The following is a 13,020-nucleotide window of genomic DNA, read 5'->3' as shown; positions in this document are numbered from 1 at the left end:
GTAATTTAATGTGAGAGTTCAATAATCTTTGGTAGACAATCAACTGACATGAGATCGAAGTTTTCTTCTTAATTAATGGTCAGTATTTGTTTGTGTGACAATGTCTGTGCTATATACTCGGGAAATGTAAAGGAAGTGGACATGCCATGATAGTGGAACATGAATAGCATAGCATTGTGCTATAGTAGAGTAAGTCCTGTAAGTGTAGAATGTTGTAAGACACCCCCCAGTCTGAAATTTTACAGGTTCCTCATTCTCAAAAATGCAATAAAACACCTCACTTCATGGTTGATTTGTGAAAATTAAGACAGATGTTGTGCACACATGTTGCTGTATTAAGGTTTTCTTTGAAGCATACACTTAAAATTGCACACAGTAGAGGTGCCATTCCAATCTATTCAGAAGGACAAAATTTACAGACCAGTGAAAGAATTAGATATGTCATCTGTCAAAAGCCAAGAGAAGAAAATTGACAATGCGATTGCTACAGCAAACCTCTTTTGCGTGTCTGTAATTGCAAGTCTCTTGATTCTGCGTTGGTACACCAACATTTTTAACAGTCTGGATCAATTCATCAAACAGATCAGCTGGTCTGCCAGAACTAAAGGGCCTACGAAGATTCGTTCATTTACCAGCTTGGTTTCATTTAGGTCTTCTCGCGAAACCGCTGCTATTTGGCCATCTCTTCTAGCGCTGTTCAATTGCAACTGTCGCTCTTGACCGGTATACGGAAGACACGTCTTTATCGCACTCCGATCTGCTGGAACATCCAACAACTATACACAATACCAATAGTACTACAAAAACGGGCAGTACACGCCACCAGTTCTATCTCAGCATGCGCAGTTGGACACCAAAATGGCGACTTCCGCCATTGGACGTCACGTGAAAACGCTCTATAATGCAGTAGTAAACGAAGAAACCATACGCAGGTAAACGCGGGACGCAATCTCTTGCAGAAGATAGGGCTCATCTAGCTAAAAGGTGTGAGGAATTACCCCGGATTAGCCTAGTTATTTACTTTCAACAAATTATTGCGTACTGTTTCAGTAGGGTTTAATTAACTAAGGTAGGGGCTCAAACAAAAGTATGGTTTGTAAACGTCAAAACTGTCGAAAGAAAGATTGCTGCACAATTTTTTCCTGTTTAGTCAGCTGTACTAGTAGGGTAAAGTCGTCCAACCGTGGACACCGCCTAAAGGTAGACAGCTGAAGTTTCACTTCTTACCACGGAACGAATTGGTCATCAACCGCGACGTGGTTTGTTGTAGTAGCAAGCACTGTGTTGTACCTTTTCGGGACAGGACGCTCTTCCAGTTGACGCTGCGTTTTCTCACTTTTTCCCGTATGTTTAGACAGTAGCCTCGACTATCCTGCCAATGCGAAATCATAACAATCGTGCAGCGTTACATATTCAACGCAAGCAATCACCGTTGTACGTTGGTTGCACAGCCTATGCCTTACTCTACTGTACCATGCAGATTTCTTTATTCACCTCTACGAGCAACGGCTAGAATCGAGCAACTTGTAATCAAAAGTGGGCGGGTCTGGGAAGTTGCACTCTAAACCTCAACATACGTCCATGCAGAGAAAGATACGCCACTTTTTGCAGATCTCTTTGCAGCACAGGACTCAGATCCAACACAAGGACAGAACACAAGAGACAGACGACTGCTGCCATCTCATGCAGGTGAAATCCTCACTGCAGATTGATTTATAGAAAAACGGAAGGTTAAAAACGTACAGAAAATGGCAAGAAAGGAAAGCTACAACGTCAAGCAACTCGCCTCCTATCAGGGAAGTCCAAGACAACGTTTGCAAATGGGAGTGGCTGGTTCAAGCAGCGACGAGAATGACTCCTTTTGTAGCAGTTACAGTCAATCGTACTACCAAGACTTAAAAGAAAGATAAAGAAGGATGGATAGGCAGCGACAATTCCGGCTGTAGCCATTGGTTCCACTTCGGGTGCGCCATGCTCGATGAGATGCCAGAACCTAGCAAATTCTGGAGCTGTCCAGACTGCATAGACGTCTAGGAGACGCGAAAGCTTGTTGCAAGCGTAGTTTCCAGTTCCAGTCCTGTTTACCGTAATAGATCGTTGGCTTAGTGCGAAAACGTCGCTGTCCACATTAGCGATAGTAGCGTTAATATCAACCTGATTAAGACGTCACGTTCTAGTTGAATAATAATATCTCAACGAATAGCTAGAGACTGGAGAGTGAGCCTGCGTGATCACCAAGGGCAAATTGCGTTTCTAAATAAGGTTGTCGTAAGACTTCTGATCGGAGCTATTCTAATTACTTCGACGGGTGTCCACGGTTTGGCGACTTTACCCTACGTAATTAGTGTGAGAAAGTCCTAACAGATATGATAATTAACAAACAAGTTGCATGACGCTACTAGAACAAGCCATGCGCATGGTCGACCGCTCATGCAACGAGCAACAACAAGTGGCTCACAATACGCAATCAGCAAAACGTACTTGCCCCGCACTGTCCAGAATATCCAAGACCATGTCTTCACCATCAACAGTACTTTCGATTCGATAGGCGTCTTCTGTGAAGAAACCGTTGCGCAACTCAGACCTGAACCAGTACATCTAAATTGAATGTACCTATTGTTGGATCGTAGTCGGCCGTGAATTGATTCGTGGTAAACTGCAGCGTGATTGCTATGTAGAAAGTCGACAAGAAAGTAAAACAACTTGAAACCTCAGGAGCGTCACTTACACCAATGTGACCATGCATGCACTCATTAGCAGAGCAACTAAAATTTTAGCTGCTCTACTTCCCGGAAATGCCTTGCGCTGCAACTAAGAAAATTTCTCAGAACTCAAGACGTATAACTCACCGGACTTTCCAACTCCGCCATCACCTAGCAGAACGACTCTGTACGTAGCTATGGGAGACATGGCACGCAGCAACAAGGGCTATACACGTAACTGTAACTGATCCAGGTACGACAAGGTGGTCTGGTACACGAGGCTAATTTTCGCGCAACGTATACGTATTCAGTCTGCGTGTGCGAATAAATCATGAACGTAGACTTGAGTTACTCGAAGATTAAGACAGCCAATGAAGCTAGAGTTTCGGTAAGTTTATGTAATTTGTGAAGAGTTGATTTCGTAGATGTGAACGTGATGACATCTATCTGGATTGTTGCCTGTCTTAATTCGAATTCCAGGAAGGACTAAGGGAAGAACAGCGTAAAAAGAATGTGTTGATTTTAATTCTTCAACACCTACACGAAGAGGGGTGAGAAAGAATAAACAACAAATGAACAAATGATCGAACTTATCTTTAGATCGATTTAATTTATGTCTTTCTGCCTGTAGATACCTAGAAACCGGCAGCAGCCTGGAAGAGGAGTCAGGCATCTCATTAAAGAAGTATCAAGCCTGTGATAACATAGACTTACTCACTATACTCCAGGTAGGAAGTGAATGTTACTTACTTAAATTGTAGTTAATTAACTCCAGCCCATGTGGACAAATTAATTAACATTACAATCTGATTGGATACAAGCGTTCCCATTAGAAAATAAAATTTGTTTATAAAGTTTACACAACATGTAGTCAAGGATTAATTCAAGTGGCATCATGGTCTTACTGTACATTTTGCTATGTTGTCAATTTTGTAAAAGATGGCGTTAGTACTACAGCTCAGTGCTGAGTTAAAAGTGTAAGAACTCCTTTCTTTAATAAATTAGGTGGTTTGAACGAAGAAAGCAATGAAACATGATAAACCATATTGGTACTGGACTAATTAATGTCTTGTACTGATACATGCATGCATGCCCAACAAGACCTCATGGTAGTTAGTGTGTGTGTGTGTGTGTGTGTGTGTGTGTGTGTGTGTGTGTGTGTGCACGTGTGTTTGTTGTGTGTCAACACCCACAAGCTAGGATTAGTATGAAGTTGGGCTGAGGACATCGGCTGAAGATGTCACTCTCTTGATCCCTAGATTGTGCGGCTGCAGAGGTCTTGCAAGCTTCTCAGCCCAAAACGTTGCACGAGGAATGAAGGCTCAGCATTTGTCTCTATACTATGCCTTAGAATTACTCTATCCATTGAACTTCGGTATCGTCTCGTTTGGCAGACTGGAATGGTTAAGTCTTTGGCAAGGATGGCTGAGGACAAAATTTTTGGAAAGAATTGTTTTTGGATGGCTACCCCATTCACAACCACCAGGAGGCCCTCGAAAGCATTGGAGAGACAATGTGAAAATGGATTTGAAAGATTCAGGCATATTGGATGACTCTTGGTGCAACAGTGCAATGACATCATGCAGTCTGTCCACCAGTGCCGAATTTGTGTAGACGAGGTCACATTTTATTTTCAATATCCTGGACTAAGTGCTTGCTTTTACTGGAGAGAGGTGAATGCTTGATTCCAGCATACAGAAAGTAGTTATGCGCTTTGAAGATAGCAAGAAGACTTCCATTGGAGGTTGGGAGAAATTATGAATCCGGGTTTAAGGTGAATCCGTGAGCGTATGGCAAGGCTAGACAGGTTGCGAGGTGAGTGGTTAGTTTTGGAGGACACAAATGTCACTTGAGGTCTAAATTCAGAAACCCGATTAAATCTAAAGAAGGCATGTAGATCTATTACCTCTGAGTTTGAAATGGTTTGTGCATTGAAGTCCAAGAGCAGTACAAGCTGGCAAATTAGCTCGTACCTGGCATTCATAGGGAGGTGCTTAGTAGCGAAGCGTTCCAACTACAGTTCTGTGTTTGCACTGCAGTTAACGGGCGTTTCTTCTCTAGCGTGGGTTATTGAGAGATAATTAATCAGTGCAAATAGTGCAGACAAGCATCGGTTTCATTGGTAATTGCAAGTGTGTCCAGTGCTGTAATGTGGGATCTGGACCAGTATTAATTTAAAAAACACGCCCACCAAACACAATTGGTGCAGAAGCTCCTGTCAAACCACTAATTTTATGCTTGTGACCTAAATCAAGTCCACTGAGTTGACATATTTACGAGCAATAAACAAACCACGACACTAAAATAGTCCACAAGTCTACAGTCGCGTGTCACTTATCCAACCCCCTTGGGACTGGACCCCTCTTGGATAAGTGAAAATGTTGGATAACTGAAGCTGTTACGGACTCACCCATTGTTCATATTACGCGGCATTTTTTTCACCTTAGGTATACTGAATGTAGATGTAGATGAATGTAGAATACAACGAAAAGAAACGATTGAACTCACTCTCAAACTTGTTTCAAGAAACAGCTGACATGCACATGGATGTACATGTACATACATGTACACAGCTGACCAACCACGTGATCACCCACATGACAAGCTTGACCTGTCGGATAAGTGAACGTCGGATAAGTGACATGCGACTGTATTTCATTTCTCAGACTCTTGTCCTAAACTTTCACACAAGTAATATGTGAATCTCTGTCGAGTGTCGCTTCAAATGAAAGCTACGATGCAATACTCATTGGTTGGTAGAGTTGAGTTAAAATTGATTGAACCTCTGCTATAGTCTTAGACAGTCGCTTCATCTAGTAGAGAACCAGAAATCCTTAAGTTACTTTAAAGATGTACTATTCCTACCCACAATGGTACATACAGATTTTCCTCACTCATAACTTGTTAAAAATTGGTAAACTCTAGTAGTTAACACAGGATTTGGTCAGATTTCCATTTTCTCCAATGCTATAGCTACAGCTTATGCATGTCTTTGTTTATCGCTTCTATAGTCCAAATTGTGTACCTAAATCAATTTACATCCAAAATATAGGTATCCATAGTTAACAACTGGCGTTAGGAACAAAGCCCCATACATAACGCACACATTACGCTTCACGTTTGTGTATACTACAGCAGTAAAATTGGATGCTCATAGATTTCCAGGTAGCATTACTTGAAATACGTTTCTGTTGTTTGTGGTCAACATTGACATCTTTCTGGCTAATTTTTCTCACATTTCAAACAGCATACAATGATAGGCTGATCGGCCATTGTCCTTCATTGCTACTGCCAACACAAAAATGTGACGTGATTGGTCACTCGCTTGCATACCATACATTCCTGAAGCGTGACACCTATATATGGAAATTTTTGACATAGATAGCCAGCCAATCAGCCAGTCACCCATAGAGATTTGGTGTAAACTAAACCCCATCAGTGTATGCTCCTTGCAAGTCATGTAGTCACCAAGGCTGGAAGCCGGTTCAGTCCTATACATTTAGAGTAAGCTACTCGCCAAGTCTCGTGACTTTTACAAAGTCCCGTTTCTTATGGCTCAGCTGAACTAGTAATTAAAGCTGTGTTTACACCGTCTCTTCCACATCTATGAGCCTTGAACACCACGTAGGATAGGGCAGTGGTGTATAGGAAGATGTTCACGAGTGAGGGGGGAGTTGTAACGTGGATGTCATCAGCTTGCCAGACCGTAAACAGATTTGCAAAAGTCATTGGCACAGAAAATTTAAATTTCTACACTGAGCAAGGAGTCTTCATCCCCTAGATCCACTCTCCCACTCCACTCTCCCAGTCATCTCCCCCCCAGTTCTCTCCTCTCTCCCCCAGTCCTCTCCCCCTACAGTATATGCCAGTGTAGGAGTAATTGTCGCGAAGAACTACGAATCTAGTTTACACGCTATTTTCTTTCTGAACATGCTACCTGTAAAATTTATCTAAAATTGTACATAGCAACTGCCGTTTCGCATGACTGCAAAGTCCGTAAATGGTCTGTAGCCGTCAAAGTAGAGTTATCATATATGGGACATAAAATCGCTCATGGTTATATAATGTTAGATTCCCGTATAAATATTGTAAAACCAAGAAAGCGTTCAATTTCGCATGAACAGTTGCATACATCAAGTCCTGTTGTTTATTTCAATCAGGACTTGGCAATTGCAAACATGAATTACACCATTCCGGTAACAAAACTCTCTTACGAAAGGTTTGTGCCTGCAATTGGCTGTTCGTCCATTGTCTCTGGTTGCCACGTACGACATAAAGGAATTAATGCTTCGTGATTGAGCCACACAAAGGAGGCGTGGCACATTCCTGCAGCATGACAGACATAGTCAGCCACATACTCCCCAGACCTAAAGTCAGTTCAGCCTTATACATTTAGAGTACGCTACTTGCCAAGTCTCGTGACTTTTACAAAGTCCCGTTTTTCTTATGGCTCATAGCTGAATTAAATACCAAAATCTTTTGTATGTACTATGGTTGCCTTGTATGTATTATGGTTGACAGTCCTTGCTTGAACCACGCATTTGTGTGATGCTGTTTTTTCAAATCAAGCATCGCTGCAGTCAAATAGCATACTACTACCCAACACCTCTAGATGCCAATTCAGCCCAAACTGACTCTGACGTACCTTTGAAAATATTAGTATAGTATGTCAACATTGGCAAGAATCAAGTAGCTTGCCATCTAACCACATGTTGACTAAAATAGTACACAGAATTTTTTTAAACTGACAATAACACTAAACCTGCTGTTATTACAAGATCGGCTTCACAACTGGACAACATCAATATATCAATAAAGAAGAACGAAAGAGCTAAACCCTTGCTGCTAGCTTAGGTTATGGAACAGCTTCTGCACAAGTACTGGCACCTGCTAATTAACATGAAGAGCATAAAAGGGGGCTGAAAACATTGACTGGCACATGGGCATATGGCACTCTAGTTAACACCAGCGATAACAATGAGCGCATGCACTGCATTCCAATTGCAGTCCCTTGGTCATGTCATTGGTCCGGCCACTCATCCACAGCGGCATTACTGTAACCTTCTCAGGTTAACAAAGAACATATAGTGTAATCCTCTGTGCATGCACGCGAGCATGCATGCACACACACACACATGCTTGCACACTATTAGAGTATTCAGAATCTTACTTTCGAATACCTGGGCTTGCTTGAAGCTACCTTCGAGGTGAGAAAACTACCATAACTTGAGAATTAACTAAGCGGTTTGTGCAAATCTACCAATTGCTATCCGAGAAAGCTCAGTCTTATAGTAGTCCTTATGATTTGTTGTAGAACAGATAAAGTCCTAAAATCACACACACACACACACACACACACACACACACACACACACACACACACACACACACACACACACACACACACACACACACACACACACACACACACACACACACACACACACACACATGCACACACACACACACACACACACACACACACACACACACACACACACACACACGTACGTGCACGTGCACACATCTACTATCTATCACTGCTCATAAGGGGACAAAGTAGCTAAGCATTGTCTACTTATGTAAACTGTAATATGTATGTCTCCATTCAGTCAGTGTAGTCCGTCCGCCAAGTATGCTAGGGCGTTTCTTCTTATTTACCTGTGCCCTAGTCCGCGCCCCCTGTAAATTCGTGCTCGTGGTCAAAATAGAAGCGGTTAGAGAATTTGTGTAGTGCGTATTCAGCAAAAGCGCTAGGTAAACCAAGAGGATGCCGATTAGTAGTGGACAGTGTTCTCTCTTAAACTGTGCAAACAGCAAGTACAGTGGATTCGCTGGTGGTGTATTGGCAGTCTGACAATTTGTGTGTGTTTCCTGTTAGGCAGCAAACGTAAGTTGGATGCATGGCTCCTGCGGTGAAGAAGTGGACACACACAACCAAAGCCACACAGCAGGTACGCCTGCCATTCAGCTATGTCGTAGATTTGTTAGCTTCCCGGTACATTCTGTGTGACACCTATGTCCTCAACTCTTGATAGGCTCGTGCTGGTGACAGTATGCATGATGCGATGTATTTGCTCATCAACAAGAATCTGTTCAGACTTGAGGTTTCATCTTTCAGACCACTGTCCAGAACAAGTAAAAATAACTTGGTTGACCCATTTGTGACTATTGGTACATACGTATGTGTTGCCAATAGTTAATGCTAATACCTATTAATATTAGTGTTGCTGTACTTACGTCATTGCAAAGAGTCTGAACTTGGGATACCACCAGTAGTGATGAAAGCATTAGAGTGTTGATTAGAATTTCTGTTAACCTAGTAGATGTTAATTAATTAAAGGGGAACTCTCATCAAATACTAAATCTTGCTGAAAGAAAGATACGAGACCTAATATCTTCCTGCAGGAAGCTTACGGTCCAATCAGTCACAGAAGCAGAGAATGAGCCATGAGTTGTTCAGATGATTCCCCCGTATGAGTTACTCTCTGTCCTTGTTTGGAAGTAAACACTTTAGGTATAACTGTGCCAAGTGCTCTGAATGCACCCAAAAATGCGCTGACATGATCTATGAACTAATCTAAGAAAGGTCTCCTTTTGAGGGTCCATAGTTGCAGTGATACAGTCGCTACTTGCGTAATAGTTTAGGGTCCCAGTTTGCTTTAGTCAATAAATCACAACTTGCCACAATATGTCTCACAATCCTTACCTTGAATAGTGCGTAGGTATTGGTCTTCCTAGCTAACAAACAATCAGAGTTACTCTGACAATAGGTACGGGTACTAAACATGCCAACAAGGAAAATTTCAATGCTTTATTTCTCTGTTATGGTAAAAGTTTGCAGTAAACAGCTGCAAAGGGTTGTGTCATGAAGCAAAAGCTTTCATCTGAGAGATGGTTGATTTTGGTGAGAGTTCCCTTTTAACAATTATGCAACCATAGCCATTGAATCTCTCTGAGAAATGTATAATTTGCAGTGATGTATGACATACAGAAACCTTACAATAGTTAAGGACTCAATGAACTTGATCCTACTACATTAATTTTCACACCTGACATTCTGCAGTTCTGAGTTTGACTCAGCAGCTTCACTGTCATCATTCACTCTATCTAGATCTCTTTCCATGTGATGTCTAGCCCTAATGTCCTCTGCTTATTCCTGCCATAATGCTCATTTTCACAGTCACTTAAAAGTTGGTTTTGACAATAGAAAAACACTCAAACATGCACCGATTTTTGAACATACAACTCCTGTTCAACAAGTAGTGTTATTTATGTGTCCTTAACTGGATATTATTAGAGATGATTGATATTACAATTATCACACTCTATTTCTGCTTGCTGATTTTTTGTTTGTGACACGCATTCTATGCATGTAGGCATGTGATCAATTCTTTCTTTGTTCAGTGCATTGCTGCACTGGCCTAGTAGATACAAACAAGTGGAAAACAGCCCGCAGAGAAAATGGTAACTCAATCAACGTAATTCAAGTTATGTTTGCCCTGATGTAACGATTGGCTACCCTCTTTAGCATCTGGAAAGAGGTTATGTAGACTGAAACCACAGAATAGTAGCATGTTTTTCAACAACTTGTTCAACACCTGCAGATGTCTTGCTTTAACATTCTTTCTGCATACAGTACCCAGGGCAACTCACACTCTGAGGAGTGAAGAACACAACAACACATTCTTAGCAGTTTGGGCTGGGGACTGAATGGTAATATAATTGTGCTTCCCTGACATCAGGAATGGTCGAAACTGCTTTGTTGTGCTTTGTCCAATGACATCATCAAGTGGCTTGCAATGGCCACCATGGGCATCTGGTACAGGATCTGGCAGGAAGTGTAGGCCAGTAAAGACTTCAGGAGGAAGATTTGGTAATTTGTATACGGTGCAATGTGAATTGCCACAATTCTTGATGGTGAATGTGTACCACCAGCTTTTACAGCCATGCTCAATGAAATGCTTCATCTGAGGATGCTGTTTAATGACTATCTGTGATCTGTCTGTTTACTGAACTGTGGGATCAATGTTTTCAAACTGCCAAAAAAGTTCATTTTCTTTCTGAGCAGCAACAAATGTGGTACATGATAACATTATTCAGCTTTAGGCGACCAAAGATTTTGTAGAGCAGAGTCTTTGAGTGCTCCATGGCATTAAGCAATGCTGTCTTAAGGTCAGCATCTTGTTTGCTGCGACTCATATCTAGCTCAAGGAGTTGTATCCATTTAAGACTTCCTCAAACTGTTCATCGCAGCTACAGCGCATTAGACCAACTGCATGCAAGGCAAAGACAAGATTCATGGCTCCACAGGATTCCTCAAGCTATTGTGAGGAGGGGTGTGGACTGCACATAACTAGTCCAAATTGTGTTGCATAAAGAGGGCAATCAAATAAAGCTGAGTAACAGGAATGTCATCTGGCGATCAGTGCCTCTGTCACTATAGACAAGTATGTGGTTCTCTTGCTGTCATGTGCTATAAACAGGGATGACAGTTCTGTTACATGGTGAAGTGGTGAGCTTGGTTTAAGGGGAGGCATCTTTCAATCGACATATACCTGTCCAGCAAAGGAAGTGGAACTCATGTCCTGTGAGTGGGGATCACCGGTAGACATTGCAGTTTGCAATGTGTGTGAGGATGGCAGTCTTCCTGTCATCAGCAGCAGTTCGAGCAGTTGTTTCCGAATACCAGCAACACTCATCTCAGAACTTGTCAAATTGTTTTTATTGTCTCTGTTCAACTCTTGTAGGCCCACACTAGGTCAACATCTTTGCTATTCATCACTCTGTGGATGCATGCATCATCTACTTTAACCACAGAACAATCACCAGTTAGTTCCTTGTATAGAGATTGCATTTGAACTGGTCTAATTTAAACAATATGTTTATGGCTCTAGTGTGATAGGCTGGTAAATCATGTCTCACCTTGGAAATACACGCGAAGTAACACATCATTCGCACTTAGGGTGGGATTATCGCGCTACAAGAACGCAGCATCTCCTTTCATTATCTGCTGTAGACAAACTTTCAAACTGTAAATAGGATGACTTCATGAAGATGTTAGTGGTACTGGCAACCATCAACAGATATATCTAATTCAAAATCATTAATATACGCATGCTCATAAACTATATATCAGCAGACTTAATTGAGTTCTTAAGTTTGCAGTAAGTTGGCAATTTGCATGGATATGCAACTGGAGTTGACTGCATTACGCAAGATCAATAGCATCAGCATCTCTTCACATTGGCTCCAGGCTAGACTGCTTTTTTGCATTGTATGCAGTTTCAGTTTCAGGTAATTGAAATACTTTTTTAGTTTTCAGACAATTCTAAAACAGCTTTGTAAATCGTCTCGTGCTTTTGAAGCCAGAGCTACAAGCAGCATTGCTTTAAACACTGAACGAATGAAGAAGCACTAGAAGTGCAAACCCTCGGCCTATTTGCACCTTGAAGGTAATTAGTCGCGCTATGACAGAATGATTTAAACAATACCAATTAACCACCACGCACAGCGAAAGTATAGAGCAAATACGAAAACCAGATTTTGGTTAGATAACTAGATAGGTACAAAAGAAGAAGCACTGATTTTCAGTGAACAAACCACGATTTCATGCACCTACAATGTTTTGAGCTTTCAGAAGATGACACTATTGATGGAACAAGCATAATGTTACAACCTTTGCTCTCTAGACGTTTAGTTCTTTGTGCTACTTCTCTAGGCATCTGATTGTTTGTGCAGCTTTTGAAGTTGTAGTGACACTATGGGCGGTTTTAGGCGTGGCATAGGTAACACCAAAGCCAGAACAAAATTAGATGTGGGAAAACATGAAAGTTACAAATGTAGCTAGATTAGGCGTTGTTTCTAAATGCTAAACCCTTACGTACAACAAAAGAAACAGCTCGCCATCGATTTTGCAGCTCACAACAACCTAGATGTCTGGTTGTTTGTGCAGCTTCTCTAGACATGTGGTTGTTGTCGTAATGGGGGAAAACATCCACGTTTCAAATGTAGATCAGGTTTCTTCGAAGTGCTGGAACAAGCCAAATGTTACAAGTCAGGTAGCCTCGACGTGCCTTACGTAATGAGGTGACCCCAGAGCCAAAACAAAACATCAATGTGGGAAAACATGCACGTGCACATGTAGATTAATTTGGCGTCTGTTCGCTCTGACTTTGGATACCGTAACAAAAATGAATAGAGACTCACTAGCGTACTTACAGGTCAGCCGAGCCGCTTCGTCCAACAAACAGACACTGTCATGGACAATGCACGTTTCCTTTTGCAAATTCCCGTCAGGCGCCAAATTTCTGTTGAA

At 41.7% G+C, this 13,020-nt stretch overlaps 1 protein-coding gene across 2 annotated transcripts; it reads left to right on the top strand.

The window, feature by feature from the left end:
• The first annotated feature begins 2,972 nt into the window (after positions 1-2,972).
• On the top strand, positions 2,973-9,657 carry LOC134192210 (katanin p60 ATPase-containing subunit A-like 2). Of its 2 annotated transcripts, XM_062660915.1 has the most exons (5): positions 2,973-3,090; positions 3,183-3,253; positions 3,334-3,430; positions 8,584-8,656; positions 8,741-9,657. In XM_062660915.1, the coding sequence occupies exons 1-5, from the start codon at positions 3,034-3,036 to the stop codon at positions 8,752-8,754; spliced, it is 312 nt and encodes a 103-aa protein (XP_062516899.1). In that variant the 5' UTR covers positions 2,973-3,033; the 3' UTR covers positions 8,755-9,657. The 2 variants fall into 2 exon arrangements, with proteins under 2 accessions (XP_062516899.1, XP_062516898.1); XM_062660914.1 differs by having other exon boundaries at positions 8,584-9,657.
• Positions 9,658-13,020: the final 3,363 nt, after the last annotated feature.

This window comes from Corticium candelabrum, chromosome 16 (genome assembly GCF_963422355.1).
Source record: "Corticium candelabrum chromosome 16, ooCorCand1.1, whole genome shotgun sequence".
NCBI classification, from domain to species: domain Eukaryota; kingdom Metazoa; phylum Porifera; class Homoscleromorpha; order Homosclerophorida; family Plakinidae; genus Corticium; species Corticium candelabrum.
Note: the sequence above shows the minus strand (reverse complement) of the source record. Positions and strands in the feature narration are given on the sequence as shown.

What these genes read in the sequence shown, in the direction of transcription:
- LOC134192210 (XM_062660914.1), top strand. Translation starts at nt 3,034, where the DNA reads ATGAACGTAGACTTGAGTTACTCGAAGATTAAGACAGCCAATGAAGCT. An exon ending in CCAATGAAGCTAGAGTTTCG is followed by an intron (nt 3,091 to 3,182) that starts GTAAGTTTATGT and finishes TTCGAATTCCAG; the next exon opens with GAAGGACTAAGGGAAGAACA. An exon ending in CAACACCTACACGAAGAGGG is followed by an intron (nt 3,254 to 3,333) that starts GTGAGAAAGAAT and finishes TTCTGCCTGTAG; the next exon opens with ATACCTAGAAACCGGCAGCA.